This window comes from Salvelinus fontinalis, unplaced genomic scaffold, assembly GCF_029448725.1.
Source record: "Salvelinus fontinalis isolate EN_2023a unplaced genomic scaffold, ASM2944872v1 scaffold_0051, whole genome shotgun sequence".
Lineage (NCBI taxonomy): Eukaryota > Metazoa > Chordata > Actinopteri > Salmoniformes > Salmonidae > Salvelinus > Salvelinus fontinalis.
Window position 1 is genome coordinate 412665 of NW_026600260.1, and position 26322 is coordinate 438986.

Here is a 26322-nt window from a genome sequence, read left to right on the forward strand (position 1 = left end):
TAAAAGTATACTGAACAAAAATATAAACGCAACATGTAACAATTTCAAAGATTTTACTTAGTAACAGTTCCTAAAAGGAGATCAGTCAATTGAAATAAATTCATTAGGCCCTAATCTATGGATTTCACATGACTGGGAATACAGATATGCATCAGTTGGTCACAGATACCTTAAAAAAAGGTAGGGTGGATCAGAAAACCAGTGAGTATCTGGTGTGACCACCATTTCCCTCATGCAGCGAGACACATTTCCTTCGCATAGAGTTGATTAAGCTGTTGATTGTGGCCTGTGGAATGTTGTCCCACTCCTCATAAATGGCTGTGCAAAGTTGCTGGATATTCGCAGAAGCTGGAACACGCAGCTGTACACGTCAATCCAGAGCATCCCAAACATGCTCAATGGGTGACATGTCTGTGGAGTATGCAGGCCATGGAAGAACTGGGACATTTTCAGCTTCCAGGAATTGTGTACAGATCCTTGTGACTTGGAGCTGTTCATTATCATGCGGAAACTTGAGGTGATGACGGCGGATGAATGGCACGACAATTGGCCTCAGGATCTCGTTACGGTATCTCTGTGTATTCAAATTGACATCGATAATATGCAATGGTTTTCATTGTCCGTACATTATGATGGCCCAACCATAACCCCACCGCCACCATGGGGCACTCTATTCACAACATTAACATCAGCAAACCGCTCACCCACACAACGCCATACACATGGTCTGCAGTTGTGAGGCCGGTTGGACATACTGCCAAATCCTCTAAAACAACATTGGAGGTGGCTTATGGTAGAGAAATGAACATGACATTCTCTGACAACATCTCTGGTGGACATTCCTGCCGTCAGCATACCAGTGGCATGCTCCCTCAAAACTTGAGACATTTGTGTTGTGTTATAAAACTGCACATTTTAGAGTGGCCTTTTTTTGTCCCCAGCACAAGGTGCACATGTGTAAACGCACGCTCGGCATGTGATGTCCTTGTTTGCCATGAGTTATATAGACATGAAGAAATGCTCCGTTTGCGACATTATTGGATATATATGAGAAAAACTCCCTGAAGAATGATTCTCAACTGAGTTTGACCAGCTTATTCAACTTTTAATATCACTTTTTGAAGTTTTCGTTCATTGCGCTAATGTGTATGGACACGTGTACTACACATGCTAGCCAAAGTTGCTAATTCGACAGAAGTAATGGACATTATAAAACAAAACAACAATTTATTGTGGAACTGGGATTCCTGGCACTGCATTCTGATGAAAGATCATCAAAGGTAAGGGAATATTTATGATGTAATTTCGTATTTCTGTTGACTCCAACATGGCGGAGAATGGCTGAGCGCCATCTCAGATTATTGCATGGTGTGCTTTTTACTAAAGTTATTTTTTAAATCTAACACAGCGGTTGCATTACGAACCAGTGTATCTTTAATTATATGTTAAACATGTATCTTTCATCAAAGTTTTAGGATGAGTATTTCTGTATTTCACGTGGCTCTCTGTAATTACTCTGGCTATTTTTGGAGGCATTTCTGAACATGGCGCCAATGTAAAACCACGATTTGTGGCTATAAATATGCACATTATCGAACAAAACATAAATGTATTGTATAACATGATGTCATATGAGTGTCATCTGATGAAGATGTTCAAAGGTTAGTGATTAATTTTATCTCTATTTGTGGGTTTTGTGAAAGCTATCTTTGCTGTGAAAAAATGGCTGTGTTTTTTTTGGATATGGTGGTGAGCTAACATAAATATATGTTGTGTTTTCGCTGTAAAACATTTTAAAAATCGGACATGTTGGCTGGATTCACAAGATGTTTATCTTTCATTTGCTGTATTGGACTTGTGATTTCATGATATTATATTATTTACCTGTGGCGCTATGCTAGGTTATGCTAGTCAGCGTTTCTGATGACAATTATCCCGGATCCGGGATGGGTAGTCCAGAAAGGTTTTAATCAGCTTCTTGAAATGCCACACCTGTCAGGTGTATGAATTATTTGGGCAAAGGAGAAATGCTCACTGACAGGGATATAAACAAATGTGTGTGCAACATTTGAGCGTATGGAAGGTTCCTGGGATCTTTTATTTCAGCTCAGGAAACATGGGACCAACAATTTACATGTTGCATTTATATTTTTGTTCAGTATACATTGTGTGCCCATTATATCATCACGCCATGGCTTTTGCCTGCAACAAGTCCATTTGGTGGAAACACACCACTGGTGGGACAATTCACATATTTTCTTTATGCGAGTTCTAGAATGTTCTCATGAAAATCTGTCGCCAATTGGATGAATATCGAGTTTGACACTGCACATTCTTCGACTTGTATTATCCTTCTCTGCTGTCCCCTGTCCTTTCTTGCTGTTGATGGCAGGATATTCTATACACTATCATTGTCTTAAGCCTAGTAGATGCTAATCAAGTGAAGTATAATTTAAATATAACCTGGTGTCACAAACTCATTACATCTGACAATAGCCCAATAGAAGCAGTTTCCTCCTCATATCTACCTCCTCCTTAAGCCCAGCTGGCTGTCACATTGTTGTCTGAGGGACATTCTGGTCTTGTAACTTCGCCTTCATTCTTTTCTGTTTATTTAGCCTCATCTCAGAGCATCTTCAGTCCTTCATTCAGGGGAGAAATAGAATAGCACTCACTGTATGCCTGTCTCTCTCCCTCTCACTCTTTCTCTCGGCTGGGTTTTTCTTCCATTTGTCTGGACTCACATTGCCTGTCACATTTCTCTGCCTCATGGATTTAGCCTCCGCTATGAAAGACAGGGAATAACACTTTACAATAAGGATATATTAACATTAGTTAATGCATTAGTTAAGCAGAATAAATAATTAATGAATATATCTATGAAGCATTAATTATTTGTATGTATGTTTACTAAGCCATCAAAAATGCATTAACCTGTCTAGGATCAGCGTGGCGCTAGCGGCACACCCCCCCACCCCCCCCCCCACTGAAAAACCAGTGCCGCGAAATTCAAAAAATTTTTTTTTTTTAAATATTTAACTTTCACACATTAAAGTCCAATACAGCTAATGAAAGACACAGATCTTGTGAATCCAGTCAACATGTCCGATTTTGAAAATGTTTTACAGGGAAGACACAATATGTAAAGATGTACATCTATTACCTAAAAACACATTAGCATAATCCACCATCTTTTATTTGTCCACCAACACCAGTAGCCATCACCAATTCGGCTAAACTAAGATATTTATAGCCCCTAACCAACAAAAAAACTCATCAGATGACAGTCTGATAACATATTTATGGTATGGGATAGGTTTTGTTAGAAAAAAGTGCATATTTCAGGTAGATGGCATAGGTTACAATTGCACCCACCGTCACAAATGGAATAGAAAAACTACTTAGAGCAACGTGTTTACCTACTTACTAATCATCAAACATTTCGTAAAAATACACAGCATACACGAATCGAAAGACACAGATCCTGTGAATACAGACAATATTTCAGATTTTCTAAGTGTCTTACAGCGAAAACACAATAAATCGTTATATTAGCATAGCACATAGCACATAGCAGCCCAGCATTGATTCTAGCCAAAGTGAGCGATAACGTCAACATTGCCAAAAATATATTAATTTTTTCACTAACCTTCTCAGAATTCTTCAGATGACACTCCTGTAACATCATATTACACATTCCATATAGAGTTTGATCGAAAACGTTTATATTTAGCCACCAAAATCATGGTTAGACAATGTGAAATGTAGCTCAGCTGGTCAGAATATGTCCTTGCGCCACTTAGACAGTGATCTACTCTTATACATAAATACTCATAAACGTGACTAAAAAATATAGGGTGGACAGGGATTGATAGACAATTTAATTCTTAATACAATTGCGGAATTACATTTTTTAATTTATCCTTACTTTTCAATACAGTTTGCGCCAAGCGAAGCTACGTCAAAAAACATGGCGTCCTAAGCCACTAAAATGTTTCGACAGAAACACGATTTATCATAATAAAAATGTCCTACTTTGAGCTGTTCTTCCATCAGTATCTTGGGCAAAGGATCCTTTCTTGGGAGTAATCGTCTTTTGGTGGAAAGCTGTCCTCTTGCCATGTGGAAATGCCAACTGCGTTCGGGATGAACTGAAAAGCGTGCCCAGCTATTCACATCGTTTCAAAAATAAATGTCCCAAAATCGCACTAAACGGATATAAATTGCTATAAAACGCTTTAAATTAACTACCTTATGATGTTTTTAACTCCTATAACGAGTGAAAAGATGACCGGAGAAATATAACAGGCTAAACTAACGCTTGGAACAGGAGCGGTCGGTGTCCTCCACGCGCGTTACGCACCAAGAAAAGACTTGCTAGCTACAGGTTTTTTTAATTTGTAGGGCCTGTGAACGCGCAATCGACCCCATTGGAATCGTCATCACGTAAAGGCATCCAGGGGAAGACGTAAGAAGTGTCCGTATAGTCATAGCAATAACAGTGCCCTTTTAACTGACTTCAGAACAGTGGCCAACATTTCTGAAATCTGACTCCATGTCAGGGAAATTGCTGTAGAATGGGCTCTGTTCCACTTAGAGACAAAATTTCAACTCCTATAGAAACTATAGACTGTTTTCTATCCAATAATAATAATAATATGCATATTGTACGATCAAGGATTTTGTGGGAAGCCGTTTCAAAAATTACCCAATTAGCATAAATAGTCTCAACAGCGCCCCCATCCTCAACAGGTTAATAAATGATTTATAAAGCTGATATTTCATGTTAGTAAATAGGTATATAACCTTAAGTTCCAGCATCTAAACTATTCATTAATAAAATGCTCTGTCAGGACAGTTTCATGGTAGTAAAGGCTTAATTAATATTAACAGTATGTTACGTTTTTTTTTATTAGTACATTATTTGTAGTTATGCTATTTCATGTTATTGAGAGATAATATCTTTATTCTTCTTTTAAAAATAGCTTGTGTGTGCTATATGTATTATTTCTTCATTTTAATTAGCTACGTTTCTTTGAGACTTATTGTAAAGTTGGTACAAATCGCACATTTACCATTGACTAAATAATCTGCCATGACAACTTGTTAAGCATTAGTGAACTAATGTTAACGGAAACTAACACCATTTTGTACATCGCGCTATTCCGTACAATTTACCTTATTTTAGCGTCCAAAAAACGTAATAATTTTAGGTCAACTGTAATATTGCATACCATTGTAAAGCACAATTTCTCCCCTTTTCAGCAAAATCAATAACGAGTCCTTCATGATGCCCGTCACTGCATGATTGAAGAAGGCAATGAGCTCCGTCGGGTCTTTTTAAAAATGGCGGGTGGGGTAGTGAAACCTACTGAGTAATAGTGAAAGGGGAGATATGTCGTATGAGGAAACAGATTTTTTTACCAGATCTGTCCAACTTATCACCTCTAAAATGTAAATAAAACACTATAAAGCGTTTATATAATGTGTCATTACATACCTATTTGAAAGTTTGTGTCGAATTTGAATCAGATTTTTAGTGCGGCGCTAAAGTTATCTTCAGAAGTAAACAGCGGCTGTCGTGGCTTTTGAGAGTCATGATGCCTTGCAGTGATTACGCAAAAAACGAATGCATTCAGTTGTACAATTGACTAGTTATCCCCCTTACCCTGTCTCTTTCTTGTTTTTTAACTGCGAGAGAAGTGCTACACCTAGTGGAAAGAGGCAGTCTGACACAGAATGAGTTGCATAATGCGTGCTGTACATTACGTCATGACACGTCACAATTTAACGTACTGCGTCAGAGGGGTCAGTTTTTTTCAACTTTTCAGCAATACTATCGGGCTATTACCATGTCAATTAACGCTTGAATAGAAACGTAGTTCACACCCCGTATTTTGATGCCAACACAGTCGCTACAGTCCCTCTTTTGAATGCCGCGGTTGCGCAAATTTGTACGGAATGGGGTTGGTCACCGTTACTCCATGAAAAGAAAACAACAATTCAGAGTACGTAATTTATCTTTAATTTCAAAAACAGAATTGGCATCAAGCTTAGCTAACTTTAGCTTACTTGAAAGGTTAGCCTACCTAAACAGTAGCTAGCTAACAGCAGATAATGACTTGGTATAAATGTTGGCATTGAGCTTCAAAGACACTTGTATTTTGGTAGCTAAATGTTTGCTCTTGGTTGCTCTTGTTGTAAGCCACGCTCAAGGTCCTAAATTATATCATAACCGTCATCTATAAGAGACATTACTGTGCAGCCGTATTCATCGACCTGGCCAAGGCTTTTGACTCTGTCAATCACCACATTCTTATTGGCAGACTCAACAGCCTTGGTTTCTCAAAGGAGAAACCAAGGCTGGTTTACAAACTACTTCTCTGATAGAGTCCAGTGTGTGAAATCGGAGGGCCTGTTGTCCGGACCTCTGGCAGTCTCTATAGGGGTACCACAGGGTTCAATTCTCTGGCCGACTGTTTTCTCTGTATACATCAATGATGTCGCTCTTGCTGCTGGTGATTCTCTGATCCACCTCTAAGCAGACGGCACCATTATGTATACTTTTGGCCCTTTGTTGGCCTTGTGTTAACTAACCTCCAGTCGAGCTTCAATGCCCTACAACTCTCCTTCCGTGGCCTCCAACTGCTCTTAAATACAAGTAAAACTAAATGCATGCTCATCTAACGATCACTGCCTGCAGCTGCCCACCCGTCCAGCATCACTACTCTGGATGGCTCTGACTTAGAATATGTGGACAACTACAAATACCTAGGTGTCTGGTTAGACTGTAAACTCTCCTTCCAGGCTCACATTAAGCATATCCAATCCAAAATGAAATCTAGAATCGGCTCCCTATTTCTCAACAAAACATCCTTCACTCATGCTGCCAAACATACCCTCGTAAAACTGACCATCCTAGCCGATCCTCGACTTTGGCGATGACATTTATAAATTAACCTCCAACACTCTACTCAGAAAATTGGATGCAGTCTATCACAGTGCCATCCGTTTTGTCACCAAAGCCCCATATACTACCCACCACTGCGACCTGTATGCTCTCGTTGGCTGGCCCTCGCTTCACTCTCGTCGCCAAACCCACTGGCTCCAGGTCATCTACAAGTCTCTGCTAGGTAAAGCCTCGCCTTATCTCAGCTCACTGGTCACCATAGCAGCACCCACTCGTAGCACGCGCTCCAGCAGAGCTGTTGGCTGTTCAGTTGTGCCCAGAGTAAACTGGTGCCGAGTGTAAACCGCCTGCTACTCAGGCCCAGAAGCTAAGACATGCATATTATTAGTAGATTTAAATAGAAAACACCCTGAAGTTTCTAAAACTGTTTGAATGATGTCTGTGAGTATAACAGAACTCATATGGCAGGCAAAAATCTGAGAAAAAATCCAACCAGGAAGTGGGAAATCTGAGGTTTGTTTTCAAGTCTTTGCCTATTCAATATACAGTGGGAATTTGGTCCGACTGCACTTCCTAAACCTTCCACTAGATGTCAACAGTCTTTAGAACGTTTCAGGCTTCTAATGTGAAGGGGGAGAGAATAAGAACTGTTTGAGTCAGGGGTCTGGCAGAATGCCATGAGCTAAGTCATGCGTGCGGCTGTGAGAGCTAGCTGCGTTCCTTTTCATTTATAAAGACAAAGAAATTGTCCGGTGTGAATATTATTGAAGATTTATGTTAAAAACATCCTAAAGATTGATTCTATACATCGCATCGTTTGACATGTTTCTACGAACTAATATAACTTTTTTGACATTTTTGTCTGGACTAAGTGTGCCTGCGCCTCGTGAATTTGTATTTGTGAACTAAACGCGCAAACAAAAAGGAGGTATTTGGACATAAATTATGGACTTTATCGAACAAAACAAACATTTATTGTGAAACTGGGATTCCTGGGAGTGAGTTCTGATGAAGATCATCAAAGGTAAGTGAATATTTATAATGCTCTTTCTGACTTCTGTTGACTCCACAACATGGCGGGTATCTGTATGGCTTGTTTTGGTGTCTGAGCGCTGTACTCAGATTATTGCATGATGTGCTTTTTCCATAAAGCTTTTTTGAAATCTGACACAGCGGTTGTATTAAGGAGAAGTATATCTTTAATTCCATGTATACCACTTGTATTTTCATCAACATTTATGATGAGTATTTCTGTAAATTGATGTGGCTCTCTGCAAAATCACCGGATGTTTTGGAAGCAAAACATTACTGAGCAAACACGCCAATGTAAACTGCGATTTTTGGATATATATATGAACTTTATCGAACAAAACATACATGTATTGTGTAACATGATGTCCTATGAGTGTCATCTGATGAAGATCATTAAAGGTTAGTGTTACGTTCCCCAGTTTCTGTGTTGTAGTTTGTGTATTTGAGTATGTGTGTTTCAGGAGATGGCTTCCTGAATTCTCCCCAAGCAGCTGATTGGCAGCCCCATTGATGATTGGAGCTGACCCCGCCCCCTCGTCAAGTTACAGCTGTATCCGATTAGACTCCTTCTGAAGCTATATAAAGCCTGTGTTCTGTTCAGGAGAAAAATAATGCAGAGAGAGGGAGATGATTGCTGAGAGAGGAGGCTGATGGCTGTGGTTCTTATTATGTTGGTTGTTGCTGAGAGTGAGACAGGCAGTTGGTATGTACTATGTTAGTTATTGATGGGAGCAGCTTTGGTATGATCTGTATGAGTTTGTTGCTCAGTCAGAGCCTATTTAATGTCCTGTGTTTCTCTGTGTTTGTGAAATTGTTTATAATATTCTGTTTCATTTGTTCCCAGGGGGAAGGGGAAGGCACCTAGGGAGTGCTTAGGCAAGAGGCCCGCGGGCATACATATACCCGTAGTATATTCACTGTCTAGGCACACTAGGTAAGACCTGGGCGGACCACCCCCTGTATTTTGTTTAGCGCACCAGGTGGTGCTAAGTTTAGTGGGTAGGCAGGTAAGGTAGGAGAGGGGGCTTTGATATTTACTTTCTTTGCTTTGGTTCCGTCCAGCCCCTTTTCCCCAAATTACCGTGTGAAGGAATAAATTCCTAGTAAACGGTAAATTCTCTGCCTTTTGTCATCCTTACTCGCACCTACAGTCCATACCTCTTTCACTTCACGGGGAGTTGAGAAATAGCAGGGTGTTGCGTTCCCGCTTCTTAGAGGTGTGCGTAACAGTTAGTGATTCATTTTATTTATTTCTGCTTTTATGACTCCTCTCTTTGGCTGGAGAAATGGCTGTGTTTTTCTGTGACTAGGTGCTGACCTAACATAATCGCATGGCATGCTTTCGTTTTAAAGCCTTTTTGAAATCGGACACTGTCGTGGAATTAACAACAAGTTTATCTTTAAAATGGTGTATAATACTTGTATGTTTGAGAAATGTGAATTATGAGATTTCTCTATGAATTTGGCGCCCTGCAGTTTCACTGGCTGTTGTCAAATCGATCCCGTTAACGGGATTTCATCCGTAAGAAGTTAATGGTCTCTTTTCCAAGTTTAAACATTCAACATTGGCCATGCTGTCAATGAAGCATGATTTGTGGAGCGCTCAAAACTGTTAACTCAGAACTGCGAAAACTTTACTTCAGTGAGTTCAAGACAACTGGGAAGTCAAGAATAAATAAGCACCGACTGAAAATACGTTTTGAACGGTAATCCAACTCGGAACTGTAAATCCGGCCTCTTTCTAGAGCTATGACCTGAAGATTGAAGATCAATGACGACGTCACGATTCAACATTTTTTCCCAGTTGCTTTGAAAGCATCATAAATCCAGAAAATGCCAGACTTGGTTGACAAAATTTGCCTACGATGGACCACGTCGCCACCTTCAAGTGAGCACAGCACAACAAGGATGAGTCCAAAAATATATTGTATTAAGCTGCATAAATTATGTAATATGCCAGGGAGATATGTATACTGTATCTAAGAAAGTAATACGTAGTGTATGACTTGGTGGTGCACATGTAGCATATAACCTGTTTTAAAGAAATGTTGTAAGAGCTTTCATTGTCTGCTTGTATGCCCCCTTTATTTATCCTACGGTTCTGACTTGGTGTACAGGGAGAACACTGTAAGAACGGCCCATGTTCTGAATTCTGTCCCTGTACATTTCAAAAGTTCTGAACAAATAGTGATATTGACTACGTCTATTCTAGCTCCCCTCATTAATGGCTTAATCGGAATTATAGATTGTTTTTTATCCGCTTGTCGTCCCCTTAGGCCATAGTTTGTACATCTCAATTGTCAGTAGAAATTACATTTGTTTAAGCAAGTCAGCCATATCAGCTATGTTTTTTTGAAGGCATTAAATGAGGCTGAATGAACTGTTTTGTTGCTAGACAAGGCTCCGCTGATAGCCATGTGGTAAGCCAGTGGTAAGATGTTGGGACTGCTGTTGGGACAGCTTTATGTAGGTCCTAACAGTTTGTGGGCACCGTTTTTTCACCATTATAGTGCAATTACTGTATTTAATGTTGTGTTGTGTAATGGCTTTGCTGGCATGCATCCCACTTTTTTATTTTTGCCCCACCAAGATTTACATGCTAAAATCGCCACTGATAACCATGCATGTGGTGTGATCCTATTTGAAACCAATCAAAAGCCAAGAACACACAAACACTTACAACTACCTTAAACAATCAGACACAGTGAACGGTGAAAAACCTGTATGAATTAATATTTTATATCAGTATCAAATTGGTTTTTCTTTAATTTTACTATTTTCTACATTGTAGACATCAAAACTATGTAATAACACATATGGAAACATGTAGTAACCAATAAAGTGTTAAACAAATCGAAATCTATTTTATATTTGAGATTCTTCAAAGTAGCCACCCTTTGCCTTGATGACAGCTTTGCACACTCTTGGCATTTTCTCAACCAGCTTCATGAGGTAGTCACCTGGAATGCATTTTAATTAACAGGTGTGCCTTAAGTTAATTTGTGGAATTTCTTTCTTGATGCGTTTGAGCCAGTCAGTTGTGTTGTGACAAGTTAGGGGTGGTATGCAGAAGATAGCCCTATTTGGTAGAAGACCAAGTCCATATTATGGCAAAAACAGCTCAATTAAGCAAGGAGAAACGCCAGTCCATCATTACTTTAAACATGAAGGAGCAGGCACAGGACGTACCGGACTGGGAACACGCACTTCAGGGAGAGTGCGAGGAGGAGGCACAGGACGTACTGGGCTGTGGAGGCGCACTGGAGACCTGGTGCGTAGAGCTGGCACAGATGGTGCCGGAACGATGACACACTCCGCACGGCGAGTGCGGGGAGCTGGCACAGGACGTACTGGGCTGTGTATGCACACTGGAGACCTGATGCTTAGAACCGGCACAACTTGTACTGGAATGGTGACACACACTTCAGGGGGAGTGCGTGGAGGAGACACAGGACGTACCGGACTGTGGTGGCGCACTGGAGGCCAGTTGTGTGAAACTGGTGCAGATGACACCGGACTGGTGTCACGCTCCTCAGCACGTCTGCTCTGCAGCACTCTCATCGTCACCACCTCTCTCCGGAATCTTTCGGCGAGTTCCTCCGACTCCCTGACGGTCTCTGGCTCATTCCTCGGCTCCGCCGACCATCCCGTGTGCCCCCCCCCCCCCCCCCCCCCCCCCAAAGAAATCGGGCTGTCCTTTGGGCTTTCTACCTGGCCGCGAACCCCGGCGTCGTTGCTGTCCTCCCTTCTCTCCTGTCGTCTGTCTTCCCGGCAGGCTTTTGTATCTTGCCAAGACTTCCTCCCAAGTCCAGGATATTCTCTCCTCGATCTCCTCCCAAGTCCAGGATGCCATCTCCTCCTGGGCACGCTGCTTGGTCCTGGTGTGGTGGGATCTTCTGTCACGGCTGTGTGTAGAGACGGACCAAGGCGCAGCGTGCTCTGAGTTCCACATCTTTATTCTCTTGTGAAACTTACAAAACAAAAAGGAAACAAGCAACGACCCGTAACGTGCACATGCACTAACTCAAAACAAGATCCCACAAAAAAACAGTCGGGAAATGGCTGCCTAAATATGATCCCCAATCAGAGACAACGATAAACAGCTGCCTCTGATTGGGAACCATACCAGGCCAACATAGAGATAAAACAACCTAGATAACCCACTCTAGTCACACCCTGACCTAACCAACATAGAGAATAAAAGGCTCTCTATGGTCAGGGCGTGACACATATGCGGAAAATAACCTAATAAATACTGTCAAATATGGTGGTTGATCTTTGATGTTATTGGGTCTGTTTTGTTTCCACTGGTCCTGGGAGCCTTTTTTAAGGTTAACGGCATCATGAACTCTAGTAGTTGTAGAACATTTTAACCAAAAACCTGGTTGCCTCTGTCAGGAGGCTGAAACTTGGTCGCAAATGAAACTTCCATTAAGACGATGACCCCAAGCACACATCAAAATCCACAAAGAAATGGTTGATTGACCAGAAAATCAAAATTTTGGACAGTTTCTGGACTTGAACACCATTAATAACCTGTGGTTTGAATTGCGGAGGGCAGTACATAAACGCAGACCGAACGAAATCAAGGATCGGGAAAGTTTCTGTACAGAGGAATAGTGTAAGATCCCTCCCAGTGTGTTCTTACAATCTCATAAAACATAGAAAAAGGCTAAGTGCCATTATCCTCACAAGGGGAGGGTGCACCAAGTATTGAAAACAAGGCTGCCAAGAATTTTGACATCTTTAAAAAATATACATATATTTCTTGTTAAGCAAAATACTTTTTGTATTAGTATTTTATACAGTCATTTCCGATGTGTCTGTAAAGCCTTCTGCATGCTTCTGTATGGCTGGCGTCTCACATACTACCTTTGCTTGAAAAACAAGAAAAAGCGGCAATAGTACTGTTTGTCCACCTTGAGACGCCGTAGCGTAAGAACTCAAGAAATCTGCCATAATTTTGACATTTTGTCGAGGAGATCTTAGTCGCGCAATTTTACATTTAAGACGTTTGGTGCAGTATTTTTTTAAGTGATTTTTTTTTGCATGAAAACCATTTGTCTCTCGTTGAATGACAACAAACACTTCATTAAATAATCCCTACTGTTGACCAATCACCGACGAAGGGGCGTAGACTTCAGCTACCGACTTTGGCTTGCTTCTAGAAGAACATTTGTTTGCATGAACAGCTGAAAAAAACAATAACAGTATCTTCCCGTGTTGTTGCAGGTGGCTCTGTATATCTGGGAGAATGGCCAAGGACCTCGTCTGACAGCAGTCCCAGAGCTGTGTACTGAGCCAGAACACTCTCCCACTGCCCAACACTGTGCTACCACGCTCAGGAGACTTGCTCCCCTGTGTGTAGGTACCAAGTTGTGCATACTGTACATCACAGGTCTATTCTTAACCACAGATCTTGGTCGAAATAATTGTTTTTTTGTTTCAGGTTACTTACTTGATTGGGGTTTAAATGAAATTGCACCAATGGAATAGTCCCAAAAGTGCCAACCCCACCCACTAAAACCAAGTATTTTTGGCGAAAAATATATATGCTTTGGACCCAATTCTGCTCCACCCCCCAGGAACGATGATTGTGTCTGTCTTTATGCATGCAAACTATCAGAAAGTTGGAGAATCTCAGGATGACCTTATTACTCAAATCCTCTTTCTCCCTCAAGCAATATTTTAAAGAACCCTCAAATCCTCTTCCAGTACTTTACATTCCTGGGTGAGGCACTCTTCAGCAGGCTACACCCTCCATACTGGAATTCCGTCTCACAGCCGCAGCCCTCAAGAGCCGTGTTGGTGTCACACCTTTTCTCCAGCCCCACAGCAGTACACCTGATGAATCCAATTGTGGGCTGAAATAAAAAGTAGTTATTAGTTCATTTGAATCAGATGTGGAGTGTTGAGCTGAAAAATGTGATGGCCATTGAGGACCGCCGCTGCCCACCCAACACAAATCACTGTGTTGAGCTCTGGCCTATTAGTTTGTGCTCAGATGCGCTTAATATATTCCCTCTGTTCTTGATGCCTGTCAGTCTGTCTGCCTAGTACCCCTGGAAGTGTTGTCTTTCCTCAGCCTGATCTGAATATTCGATACAGTGCTCAGAGAGAACAAGGTGCCCTCTCTCCTTTTACTCTTTCTCCTCTCTCATTCCCCTTCCTGGCTCTCTCCTTTTAGTCTTTCTTCCCTTCCTCCCTTCCTCCCTCCTACCATTCCTCCCTAATTTTAATACATTTAAATTACGTTTTAGTCATTTAGCAGACACTCTTAACCAGAGTGACTTACAGTGAGTGCATACATGTTCATACTCCCTCCAAACCCTTTCTCCCCCTCTGATCTATGACTATGCTGGCTCTCTCCTTTTAGTCTCCTTCTACCCTTCCCCCCTACTACCCTTTCTTCCCTGCTTATCTATGACTATGCTGGCAGTCTAATTTTAGTACCCTTCCTTCCTCCTTCTCTTTCTCCCCCTCTTATCTATGACTAGGCTGACTCTCTCCTTATAGCCCCATTTCTACCCTTTCTCCCTCCTACCCTTTCTCCCCTGCTGATCTATGAGTATGCTGGCTCTCTCCTTTTAGTCTCCCTCCTACCCTTCTTCCCTCCTATCTTTTCTCAACATCTTCCCACTAACCTGGCCAGAGCTCTAGTATGCAGAGAAGACAGAGAACTCATAGGACTTCATTATAAATTGCACCCTATTCCCTTTATAGTATACTACTTTTGCCCAATTCCCTACGGGCCCGGGTGAAACGTAGTGTACTACATAGGGAATAGGGTGCCATTTGAGACGCATGCATTAAGCAGAAAGCCTTGAGCCTCACAGAGAGGCAGAGGACAGCCTATCAGCAGGGTGTATGGCCTCCCTCTGGCATCAGCCTGAAAGCCACAGACAGACATGCAGTAGATCTGATCACTTAAATAAATATGGCCAGTTTACATTTAACTCTCAAATAATAACCTAATAATACCGCATGTGTCATCTTGAGGAACTTGTCAAGATTCACAAGGTCTCTTCAACATGGGCAGGGAATTTGAAAAAGTTAGTTGTGCTTCAACAACGATAACAGCTCCCTTTTTGGGACGTATGTTCCATAACTATGGCCCAGTGTTTTTCCTGATCATGTGACCTGACCAGGAAAAACTCTGGGCCCTAAAATATATGTCTAATTTTTATATTCCTCTTCTTACAGGGGGAGCCTGTAAAGAAGGAAGACATCTTTGTTGCTGTGAAAACTTGCAAGAAGTTTCACAGTGAGAGAGGTGAGTCAGACTGTTGAAGCTCACCTGAAGCTCTGGGGTGGTTAAACTCAGACAGGGTCCATATAATGTCAACATTTGCTCTATTCTTCTAAGGGATGGAATGTATTTTTAGCCTTTGAGATGTGTGCCTGGTAAAGTACTGACTCTGTGGTGGCCTGGTTTAACTCTCAGCACAAGATGTCAGTCACAAACTTGCTTTGACATGGCGTAGAGGTGGGTTGGTACCCCCCGACAGCCTAACTGTTAATGTAGCTTTCATGGCAGCGCTGGATCAAAAGTACCAGGAATCAATTAAAACTTAATGAGACAGATAACATTTTGCCGTTAGAATTTCGGAACCATCCGGAAAATTCTACATAAGCTCCAGCTGACATGTCGCTCACAGCTAATTGCTCTGATTATAATTATTACAGTCATCCTCAACTAACACACAGACAGAACTAAAAGGGACATTATATGTATTTATGGCGTGAAAAAATAGTATTTTGTAATTTACTATTTTTCCCCTCAGTTGACTCCGGTCCTTTACTGCTTTTGACTCTTGACTTTCTGTGTTTTTTATTTATTTTTACAGGTACAATTCTTTTACATTTGAAAAAGAAAAAACTACAAAAATATCTATTGAAATGTTTATTTCAAAAATGTCTGTAAAAGACAAATAATGTTTTTAACATTCATTATTAGTAATTGCTGCAAGTTTTCTGTGTACAGAAGCCTGATTCTACTTACTATTGTGAAAGTGTATTATTTGACCTGTTGTCCTGCCCCAGTCCCAGTGGTGAAGAAGACGTGGGAGAGAGAGGCATCTCTGTTGGAGTATTACAGTGACCACACTGACCCCTCCATACCTACCATCGACCTAGGAGTCCCCAACACAGAGAGAGGTGAGTTAGTCCATGGCCTGTATCCATAAAATGTCTGAGTAGGAGTGCTAATCTAGGATCAGTTTAGCCTTTTAGATCATAAATATTAAGATTACGTGGACAAGTCTGACAAACTTTTATTTGGGAGTGTCCCTTTAACTCTGGCAGATGGCGAGTCTGATACTACAGGTACAGCAAGGTACGTTATGCCAGTCTACCAAAGCACGGCACGTTGTATTGTGTTATTATTTAAACAAGAATGTTGATGCACTCTGTAAGTGACATTTTTGCTTTACTGTTTAAACTAGATGATAGGAACAATGTAACCAATTTTCAGCAAGTTTCAACCATGAAATTGAAAAAACACAAATTTGTAATCGCAATTTCTATATTGCCAGATGCTACCCCTCATCCCTGATTCTCTGCTGGACGTGCAATATCAGGTGCACCTGTGGTTTCAATCAAATTATCTATAACCTATAGCTATACTATAGGTCTAGGCTATACAAAGTACAACGTTTTATTTATGCGGAAATGTACTTCCTGAGTTTTTGTGCTGCTGGGATGGTGTTAATAAAATTAGACTACACTGCATACACACTAATGGATAGGCTATCCCATTCATGATGGATAGGCTATCCCTATAACAATTATATCAGTGTGTGCAGACTACTGATGTCCTGTTAAGTTTGAGAGTAAGAGCGTGAACATTTTGAGGAACGGAGGTTAACTTCAATCAGAGATGGGTGCTGAAAGTAGGCTAATTCGAGAAGGCTTAATTCATTTAAACAGTCTTCATTTTAATTCAACCTTTATTTTATTTAAAAATGTTTTGTACTTTTTTGTACCCTTTTTTTCTCCTTAATTTCATGAAATTTAATTGGTAGTTAGTCTTGTCCCATCGCTGTAACTCCCCTACGGACTTGGGAGAGGCAAAGGCCGAGTCATGCCTCCTCCGAAACACGACCCTGCCAAGCCGCACTGCTTCTTGACACACTGCTTGCTTAACCTGGAACCAATGTGTCGGAGGAAACGCCATCCAGCTGGTGACCGAGGTCAGCTTGCAGGAGCCCGGCCCGCCACAGGGAGTCGCTAGAGCGTGATGGGACAAGGATAATCCGGCCGGCCAAAACCACCTCTAACCCGGACGATGCTGTGCCAATTGTGTGCTGCATCATGGATCTCCCAGTCACGGCCGGCTGTGACACAGCCTGGGATCAAACCCAGATCTGTAGTGACGCCTCAAAGACTGCGATGCAGTGCCTTTTACCGCTGCGCCACTCACTCCTAAAAGGTAGGCTAAGAGGTAGGCCTAGGGCTGTTACGGGGACCGTATTACCGCCACACTGGCAGTCATGAGTCATGACGGCAGTCAAATTCCACGTAACTGTTTAATCACGGTAATTAGGCTTTTCCAAGCACTGATGCTGCTGATGGTCATTAGCAGCCTACAAAACTTGCTAACTGCCTGGTACTCAGCACTTCATTGTCCCTCTGACATCAATGCAAAATGTAATCGAAAATCTAATCAAACACTTCATGAGAGCCTGTGAGCTCATGTTCCGCAATCTTTCAATGCAATTGCGTGAGAAAACAGAGTTCTGATGGCCTCTTAAAAAGAGGAGAATCCCATCAGCTTTCTATAGGATAGGCCTACTATATTTATTTCTTAACTTTCCTAGTATTAAGTACATATTAAGTGCTTCACTTTACGACACGAGTATAGCCTACCTGGCTAGCATGAAAATAAACCACGGGAAAAGCATCTTCCATTTGCTATTTAAGCGCATAGATGACATGTATTTTTTTCCCCCATGCCCCTGTTCCCGAGACACGTGCATGATAATGGTTCATTCTAAATCAAAACTAATTTCACACATATATTATGTAATATATGTAAAGACAAAATTACATTAAGAATAGTCTGATGTGTGACAATATTAGCCTATAACTTGTGAACGATATATTATCAATGATGCCCAACTTGTGCAGTAAGGCAAGAAACAGCGCGTGGCAATTTTTTTGCTACTTTTTAAAATCATAGTCACACTCCTCATGTAGCCTAGCCCATAGGCCTATATGTTTTGATAAGGTTTGTATCACAACTAAAGTGGCCAAATAACTTAAAATGAAGCACATTAATCCGCCTTATAACCGCTGGAGAGCCTAACTGGCATACAATTTGGGGAAGATAATTTCCCCCATAAAAATGAATCTTTATAATAAAGCATTACATCCATAATCACTTTTAAGAACAGTGTTTTTACGCTAATTGATTGCATCCTGGAACATTGTGTATGCATTACTGCTCTTAAAATGTGATGAAATAGCTTAATAGTTCATCAACATTTTAAGCTAAACATTCTGATCTGTTGCATCAGCCTCGTTGCTTTTTTGACGCAAGTAGTTGTATTAATTCGTGATCCATCGCATCCAACAACTGCCTCAGAGTACGTTTGGAATATTTATATCTTGCACAGAGGACAAGTTGACCAATAGAATAGGTAAACTTTTTTTGTACTAGTAGATTGACATTTTGCTGTTCGTTAGGCCTACTCATCTTGATGGCTTACATCTTCTGTATGCGTCTCGGAATTCGATAAGAGTGTCTGACTTCATTCACTTGTAGTCTACTTCTTAGCTGAAATACCTGTGAGCAGGACCCGATCACGTGACGGGTATTGGCTGATAAGTATTGGGATATGTGAGTGAGATGTGCTTCGGAGCACGGCAGCCAGGAAGGGATTATAATTATTATATTCAGCCCAAGGGCAAAACGTCCACTTTGGCCGCAAAAGGCATAGATTTTTTAGGGGGCATTACGGCCACACAAGGGGGACGCCGGCAGGATGTTCGAGGCTTGGTGCGAGTATTATCAAGTGCTTGACAAAAATGTTTTTTTTTTCGATTATTATCGAGTATATTGGTTCCTGACTTCCCTGAAAAGTTGCATATCGCGGGGGCTATTTGATGCTAATGCAGAACGCCACAGGATGTTTTTTGTGCTGGTCAAGGGCAGTCAAGTCTGGGGTGAATCAAGGTCTATATTTGTTTTTAGTTCTACATTTTGTTAATGGGGCATGCTTATTTAAGATGGTGAGGAAGGCACTTTTTAAATAGCAACCAGGCATCTTCTACTGACAGGATGAGGTCAACATCCTTCCAGGATACCCGGGCCAGGTTGATTAGAAAGGCCTGCTCGCAGAAGTGTTTTAGGGAGCGTTTGACAGTGGTTTGATTGTTAATGAGAGACTGATGAAGTGTTGTCAGCTTCAACAAGAAACAAATCAGAGCTCATGCCTTTCATGCAACTTTTTTCAAAACATCATTAGAGTCCCACCATGCAGCTTTAGAATGTAGTAAAAATCTAAGTATACAGTGCATTCGGAAAGTTTTCAGACCCCTTGACTTTTTCCACATTTTGTTACGTTACAGCTTTATTCTATAATTGATTCAGATTTGTTTTAATCAATCTACACACTATACCACATAATGACAAAGCAAAAAAAAATTGGGGGGAATTTCTGGAAAATGTATACAAATTTAAACAGAAATACATTATTTACATAAGTATTCAGACCTTTTGCTAAGAGACTCAAAATTGAGCTCAGGTGCATCCTGTTTCCATGGATCATCCTCGAGATGTTTCTACAACTTCATTGGACTCGAGGTGAATGAGGTCAAAGGATTTGTCTGAAGTGCGCCGAGACAGGATTGTGACCAGGCACAGATCTGGGGAAGGGTACCAAAAAATTCTGCAGCATTGAAGGTCCCCAAGAACACATTGGCCTCCATCATTCTTAAATGGAAGAAGTTTAGAACCTCCCAAGACTCCTCCTAGAGCTGGCCGCCCGGCCGAACTGAGCAATCGAGGGAGAAGGACCTTGGTCAGGGAGATGACCAAAAACCTGATGGTCACTCTGACAGAGCTCCAGAGTTCCTCTGTGGAGATGGGAAAAGGACAACCAGAAGGACAACCATTTCTGCAGCACTCCACCATTAAGGTATTTATGATAGAGTGGTCAGACGTAAGCCACTTCTCAATTAAAGGCACATGGCAGTCTTCTTGGAGTTTGCCGAAAGGCACCTAAAGAACTCTCAGACCATGAGAAACAAGATTCTCTGGTCTGATGAAACCAAGATTGAACTCTTTTGCCTGTCTGGAGGAAACGGTGAAGCATGGTGGTGGCAGCATCATGCTGTGGGGATGTTTTTCAATGACAGGGAGTGGGAGATTAGTCAGGATAGATGGACGGCAAAAAGTACAGAGAGATCCTTGATGAAAACCTGCTCCAGAGCCCTCAGGACCTCAGACTGGGGTGAAGGTTCACCTTCCAACGGTACAATGACCTTAGGCACACAGCCAAGACATCGCAGAAGTTGGCTACGGGACAAGTCTGAAGGTCCTTGAGTGGCCCAGCCAGAGCCCGGACTTGAACCCGATCAAACATGTCTGGAGAGACCTGAAAATAGCTGTGCAGTGACGCTCCCCATCTCACCTGACAGAGCTTGTGTGGATCTGCAGAGAAGACTTGGAGGAACACCCCAATACAGGTGTGCCAAGCTTGTAGCGTCATACCCAAGAAGACTCGATGCTGTAATCACTGCCATAGGTGCTTCAACAAAGTACTGAGTATAAAGGGTCAGGGCCACATTGTCTCCCAACCCCCCCCTCTCAGCCTCCAGTATCTATGATGCTGTAGTCTATTTTCCGGGGGGCTAGGATCAGTCGGTTATATCTGGTGTTATTCTCCTGTCTTATCAGGTGTCCTGTGGGAATTTTAAGTATACTCCCTCTAATTTTCTCTCTCTCCCTTTCTCCCTTCCGGAGGACCTGAGCCCTATGACCATGCCTCAGGACTACCTGGCCTGATGACTCCTTGCTGTCCCCAGTCCACCTGGTTGCTGCTCCAGTTTCAACTCTTCTGCCTGAGGCTATGGAGGGGATTGCCTGCGGCTTAAGGTGACTGGCCACCCCCCAGAGCCTGGTTTCTTCCTTGGTTCCAGCCTTTCTAGGGACTTTTTACTAGCCACCGTGCTTCTACATCTGCATTGCTTGCTGTTTGGGGTTTTAGGCTGTGTTTCTGTATAGCACTTTGTGACATCTGCTGATGTGAAAAGGGCTTTATAAATACATTTGATTGGTTGAATACTTATGTAAATGTGATATTCATTTTTGTGTGCAAACATTTCTATAAACCTGTTTTTTCTTTGTCATTATCGGGAATTGTGTGTAGATTGACGAGGCAATAAAATATTATAGATATTATTTTTTGAATAAGGTAACGTAAAAGTCAAGGGGTCTGAATACTTTCCGAATGCACTATATTGTCCAACGTTTGTAGCACAATTAAAGTTGCATAAATAACTCTAAATTAAGCATATAGTTTATTTGTTAACGGCTCAACACAGATATGTGCACATGCGCACATATCTAAGGCTCTGGTCTGTCCTAGGAGTGAGGGTAAACAGTAGGCATGAAAAGATTCTTTGCCCAAGATTCTGATGGAAGAACAGCTCACAGTAAGAACAATTTATGATGATAAATCGTGTTTCTGTCGAAAAATGTTAAAGCTTACGCCGCCATTTTGTTTTGTATAGCTTGGCGCAACCTGTATTGAAAAGGAAGGATAATTTAAAAAATGTAAATCAGCGATTGCATTAAGAACTAATTTGTCTTTTGATTCCTGTCAACCCTGTATTTTTTAGTCAAGAATATGATTAGCTATTGATTAAACTAGATCACTCAAAGATGGCGACCGACATTTCCAGGCTTGTTTTGCTACTATTTTCATTGTATAACCACGTTTTTTTATGGCTAAATATGCACATTTTCGAACAAACTGTATATGTATGTTGTAATATGATGTTACAGGAGTGTCATCTGAAGAATTCTGAGAAGGTTAGTGAAAAAATTAATATATTTTGGCGATGATAACGATATCGCTCTCTTTGGCTTGAATCAGTGCTCGGGTAACGTTTGCATATGTGGTATGCTAATATAACGATTTATTGTGTTTTCGCCGTAAAACACTTAGAAAATCTGAAATGTTGTCTGAATTCACAAGATCTGTGTCTTTCCATTGCTATGTGCTGTGTATTTTTAAGAAATGTTTTATGATGAGTAAATTGGTAATACAAGTTGCTCTCTGTAGTAATTCTAGGAGCTTTGGTGAGATTTGTGATGGTGGCTGCAATGGCAAACTATGATTTATACCTGAAATATGCACATTTTTCTAACAAAACCTATCCTATACCATAAATATGTTATCAGACTGTCATCTGATGAGTTTTTTTCTTGGTTAGTGGCTATCAATATCTTAGTTTAGCCGAATTGGTGATAGCTACTGGTGTTGAGAGAAAATGGTGGACAAAGAAAAATGGTGATTTTTGCTAACGTGTTTAGCTAATAGATTTACATATTGTGTCTTCCCTGTAAAACATTTTAAAAATATGAAATGGTGGCTTTATTCACAGGATCTGTATCTTTCATTAGGTGTCTTGGACTTGTGATTTAATGATATTTAGATGCTACTATTTAATTGTGACGCTATGCTAGCGATGCTAATCAGTGTGGGGGGGGGGGGGGGTGCTCCCGGACCCGGGGTAGAGGCTCGTGAAAGGTTAATCCACCTATTGTGTCAGATTTTGAAAATATGCTTTACAGCGAAAGCAATCCAAAGCTTTTGTGAGTGTATCAATCAATGCTAGAACAGCTAGCCCCAAATTAGCATGGTCACGAAAGTCAGAAAAGCAATAAAATTAATCGCTTACCTTTGATAATCTTCGGATGTTTGCACTCACGAGACTCCCAGTTACACAATAAATGTTCTTTTTGTTTGATAAATATTACTTTTATAACAAAAAAACACCATTTGGGTTGCGCGTTATGTTCAGAAAACCACAGCCTCGTTCCGTTCAACGATAATTCCAAAATGTATCCGTAATGTTCGTAGAAACATGTCAAATGTTTTTTATAATCAATCCTCAGGTTGTTTTTAACGTACATAATCGATAATATTTCAACCGGACCGTGACCTATTCAATAAAAGAGAGAAAGAAAATGGAGAGCTACCCCTCTCGCGCTCAGGAACTAATCAAAGGACACCTGACTAGTTTTGAAAAATCTTGCTCATTTTTCAAAATAAAAGCCTGAAACTATGTCTAAAGCCTGGTCACAGCCTGAGGAAGCCATTGGAAAAGGAATCTGGTTGATACCCCTTTAAATGGATGAAAGACAGGAAATGAAACACAGATAAAAAAATTAAAAAAATCACTTCCGGGTTAGATTTCCTCAGGTTTTCACCTGCAAAATCTGTTTTGTTATACTCACAGACAATATTTTGACAGTTTTGGAAACTTTGGAGTGTTTTCTATCATAATCTGTAAAGTATATGCATATTCTTCGATCTGGACCTGAGAAATAGTCTGTTTACCTTGGGAACGTTATAATTTTTTTTTTTAAATAATAAAGAACCTGACCCCTAGCGTCAAGAACTTAACGCACAGAGCCACTCAAATTGACTGGAGACACAACAATTGACTGGGCCTGAGACGCACACAAACTGATTGTGACTCAATCCTAGTGGGACCTCTACCCAAGAGCAACAGAAGGCACCAATACATCCTGGTGATTCTGGATTATGCCACCAGGTACCCGGAAGCCATTCCCCTGCGCACCATGGCCACCAAGGGAATCGCACATGAGTTAGTCATGCTTTTCTCCCGAGTAGGCATCCCCGATGAGATATTAACCGACCAGGGAACCCCGTTCATGTCGCGAATCATGAAGGGTCTATGCAACTAATGAAACCGATGGGTTGGTGGAAGATTAAATCGAACCCTGAAGCAGATGCTAAAGAAGGTGATGGAGGCAGATGGAAAGAATTGGGACCAGCTGCTACCCTACCTGATGTTCTCGATCCGAGAAGTGCTTCAACAGGACTCTCTCCCTTCGAATTCTTGTACGTGAGATGGCCCAGAGGACTACTGGACGTGGCTAAAGAAGCCTGGGAACAGCAACCGTCACCCCATTGAACCATGGTGAAGCACGTGGAAGACATGAGAGACTGGATGGCAACCCTATGGCCCCTGGTACGGGAACACATGCTGGAGGCCCAGGAGGCCCAAGTGCGGGTGTACAACAGAAGGGCACAACAAAGGGACTTTCAGCCAGGAGATAGTGTTGATGTTGGTCTCCACCTCAGAATGTACGTTTTTGGCCCGATGGAACAGGCCATACAAAGTCCTTGAGAAGGTGGGTGAACTTAACTATAGGTTTAGACAGCTGGGACGAAGACATCGGACCCAGATTTACCATGTGAATTTACTAAAGAAATGGAATGCACTCTACTCTATTACCCCGAAGAAGCCTACCGCAGACCAAGCCGGCGGAGGTGCCACTGGGGGAGCAGCTGAGCCAAGCACAGAAGCAGGAGCCAAGCACAGAAGCAGGAGCTGAGGGAGTTGGTCGGCCGGAACCAGGATGTGTTCTCCAGTGAACCAGGACACAACGATTTGGTACAGCATAGCATCATCACCGAACCCGGGAAAAGGGTGAAGTTGAGACCCTACCGCAAACCAGAAGCAAGGAGAGAGGCTGTCAGGACCGAAGTAAAAACGATGTTGAAAGCTGATTATAATCGCAGAGTTGAATAGTGAGTGGTGCAGCCCCATAGTGTTGGTGCTAAAACCAGACGGAACCATTCGATTCTGTAATGATTTTAGAAAGGTAAATGAAATCTCAAAGTTCCACACCTACCCCATGGCCCAAATTGATGAATTAACCGAACGGCTAGGGACTGCCCGATTTATCAGCATGCTTGACCTGATAAAGGGTTATTGGCAGGTGCCCTTAGCTCCCGAGGAAGAAAACTGCTTTCGCCACCCCTGACCGGCTGCAAGAAGCTGCCCTTTGGGCTGTACGGGGTCCCGGCCACCTTCCAGAGGTTAATGGAACAAATTCTCCGTCCCCATCGTGAGTACGTGGCGAGCTACATTGATAATATTGTGATCCATGGGAGTGAGATCAGGTGCATGCCATGGAAATGCCATGGCACGGAGAGGTGAGGGGAGTGGTGAACCCCACACCCTTGAACCTGCTACAATATATGTGTGTGTTTAAAAATATATATATATATAATTTTTATATATATGTGTGTGTGTATATTTAAAAAAGATATATGTATATTCTCCTGACTGCGACATTGGTCGTCCTAATATTTCTTAATTCCATTCTTTTATCTTTAGATTTGTGTGTATCGTTAGATATTACTGCACTTTTGGAGCCAGGAACACAAGCATTTCGCTACACCCGCATTAACATCTGCTAAATATGTGTATGCGACCAATAAAAATGTATTTGATTCATACAAATCGCTCAGGCCCAGTCAATTTGACAACAAGAGATTTGCTGGCAATGTAAATACTGCATGTAGCTCCTATAAAACTGAAACATTTTCTCTACTCCTCATGGGCAAACTGTGTAGAATTGTAGGAAATTAACTTTCAAACTGAAACATCAGTTTTAGAAACTTGAGAGTGTTTTCTATCCAATAGTAACAATAATATGCATATTGTATGATCTAGAATAGAGTACGAGGCAGTTTAATTTGGGCAAAGTGGAAACAGCGCCCCCGTATTGACAAGAAGTTAATTGTTTATGGTTCATTGAACAACATTTACATTTAAGTCATTTAGCAGACGCTCTTATCCAGAGCGAATTACAAATTGGTGCATTCACCTTAGGAAACAGTGTTTAAACCCTTTACAATGAAGATCTGTGAAGGTATTTGGATTTTTACAAATTATCTTTGAAAGACAGCGTCCTGAAAAAGGGACATTTCTTTTTTTGCTGAGTTTACATAAGTATCAGTACTTTGTTGAAGCACCTTTGGCAGCGATTACAGCCTCGAGTCGTCTTGGGTATGACGCTACAAGCTTGGCACACCTGTATTTGGGGAGTTTCTCCCATTCTTCTCTGCAGATCCTCTCAAGCTCTGTCATGTTGGATGGGGAGCGTCGGTGCACAGCTATCTTCAGGTCTGACCAGAGATGTTCGTTCTGGTTCAAGTCCGGGCTCTGGCTGGGCCACTCAAGGACATTCAAAAACTTGTCCCGAAGCCACTCCTGCATTGTCTTGGCTGTGTGCTTAGGGTCATTGTCCTATTGGAAGGTGAACCTTCACCCCAGTCTGAGGTCCTGAGCGCTCTGGAGCACGTTTTCATCAAGGATCTCTGTACTTT

The 26322-nt window shown here is 41.6% G+C and overlaps 1 protein-coding gene across 2 annotated transcripts in view; it reads left to right on the plus strand.

The window, feature by feature from the left end:
- Positions 1 to 26322, plus strand: part of b3glcta (beta 3-glucosyltransferase a) — a 124504-nt gene that overhangs the window by 83958 nt on the left and 14224 nt on the right. The window contains exons 9-11 of one of the 2 annotated variants that reach the window (XM_055911119.1): positions 13154 to 13306; positions 15146 to 15215; positions 15986 to 16099. In XM_055911119.1, the coding sequence (XP_055767094.1) occupies positions 13154 to 13306; positions 15146 to 15215; positions 15986 to 16099 (337 nt within the window). The remainder of the gene's footprint in view (positions 1 to 13153; positions 13307 to 15145; positions 15216 to 15985; positions 16100 to 26322) is intronic. The other variant, XM_055911120.1, reaches the window with a different exon arrangement.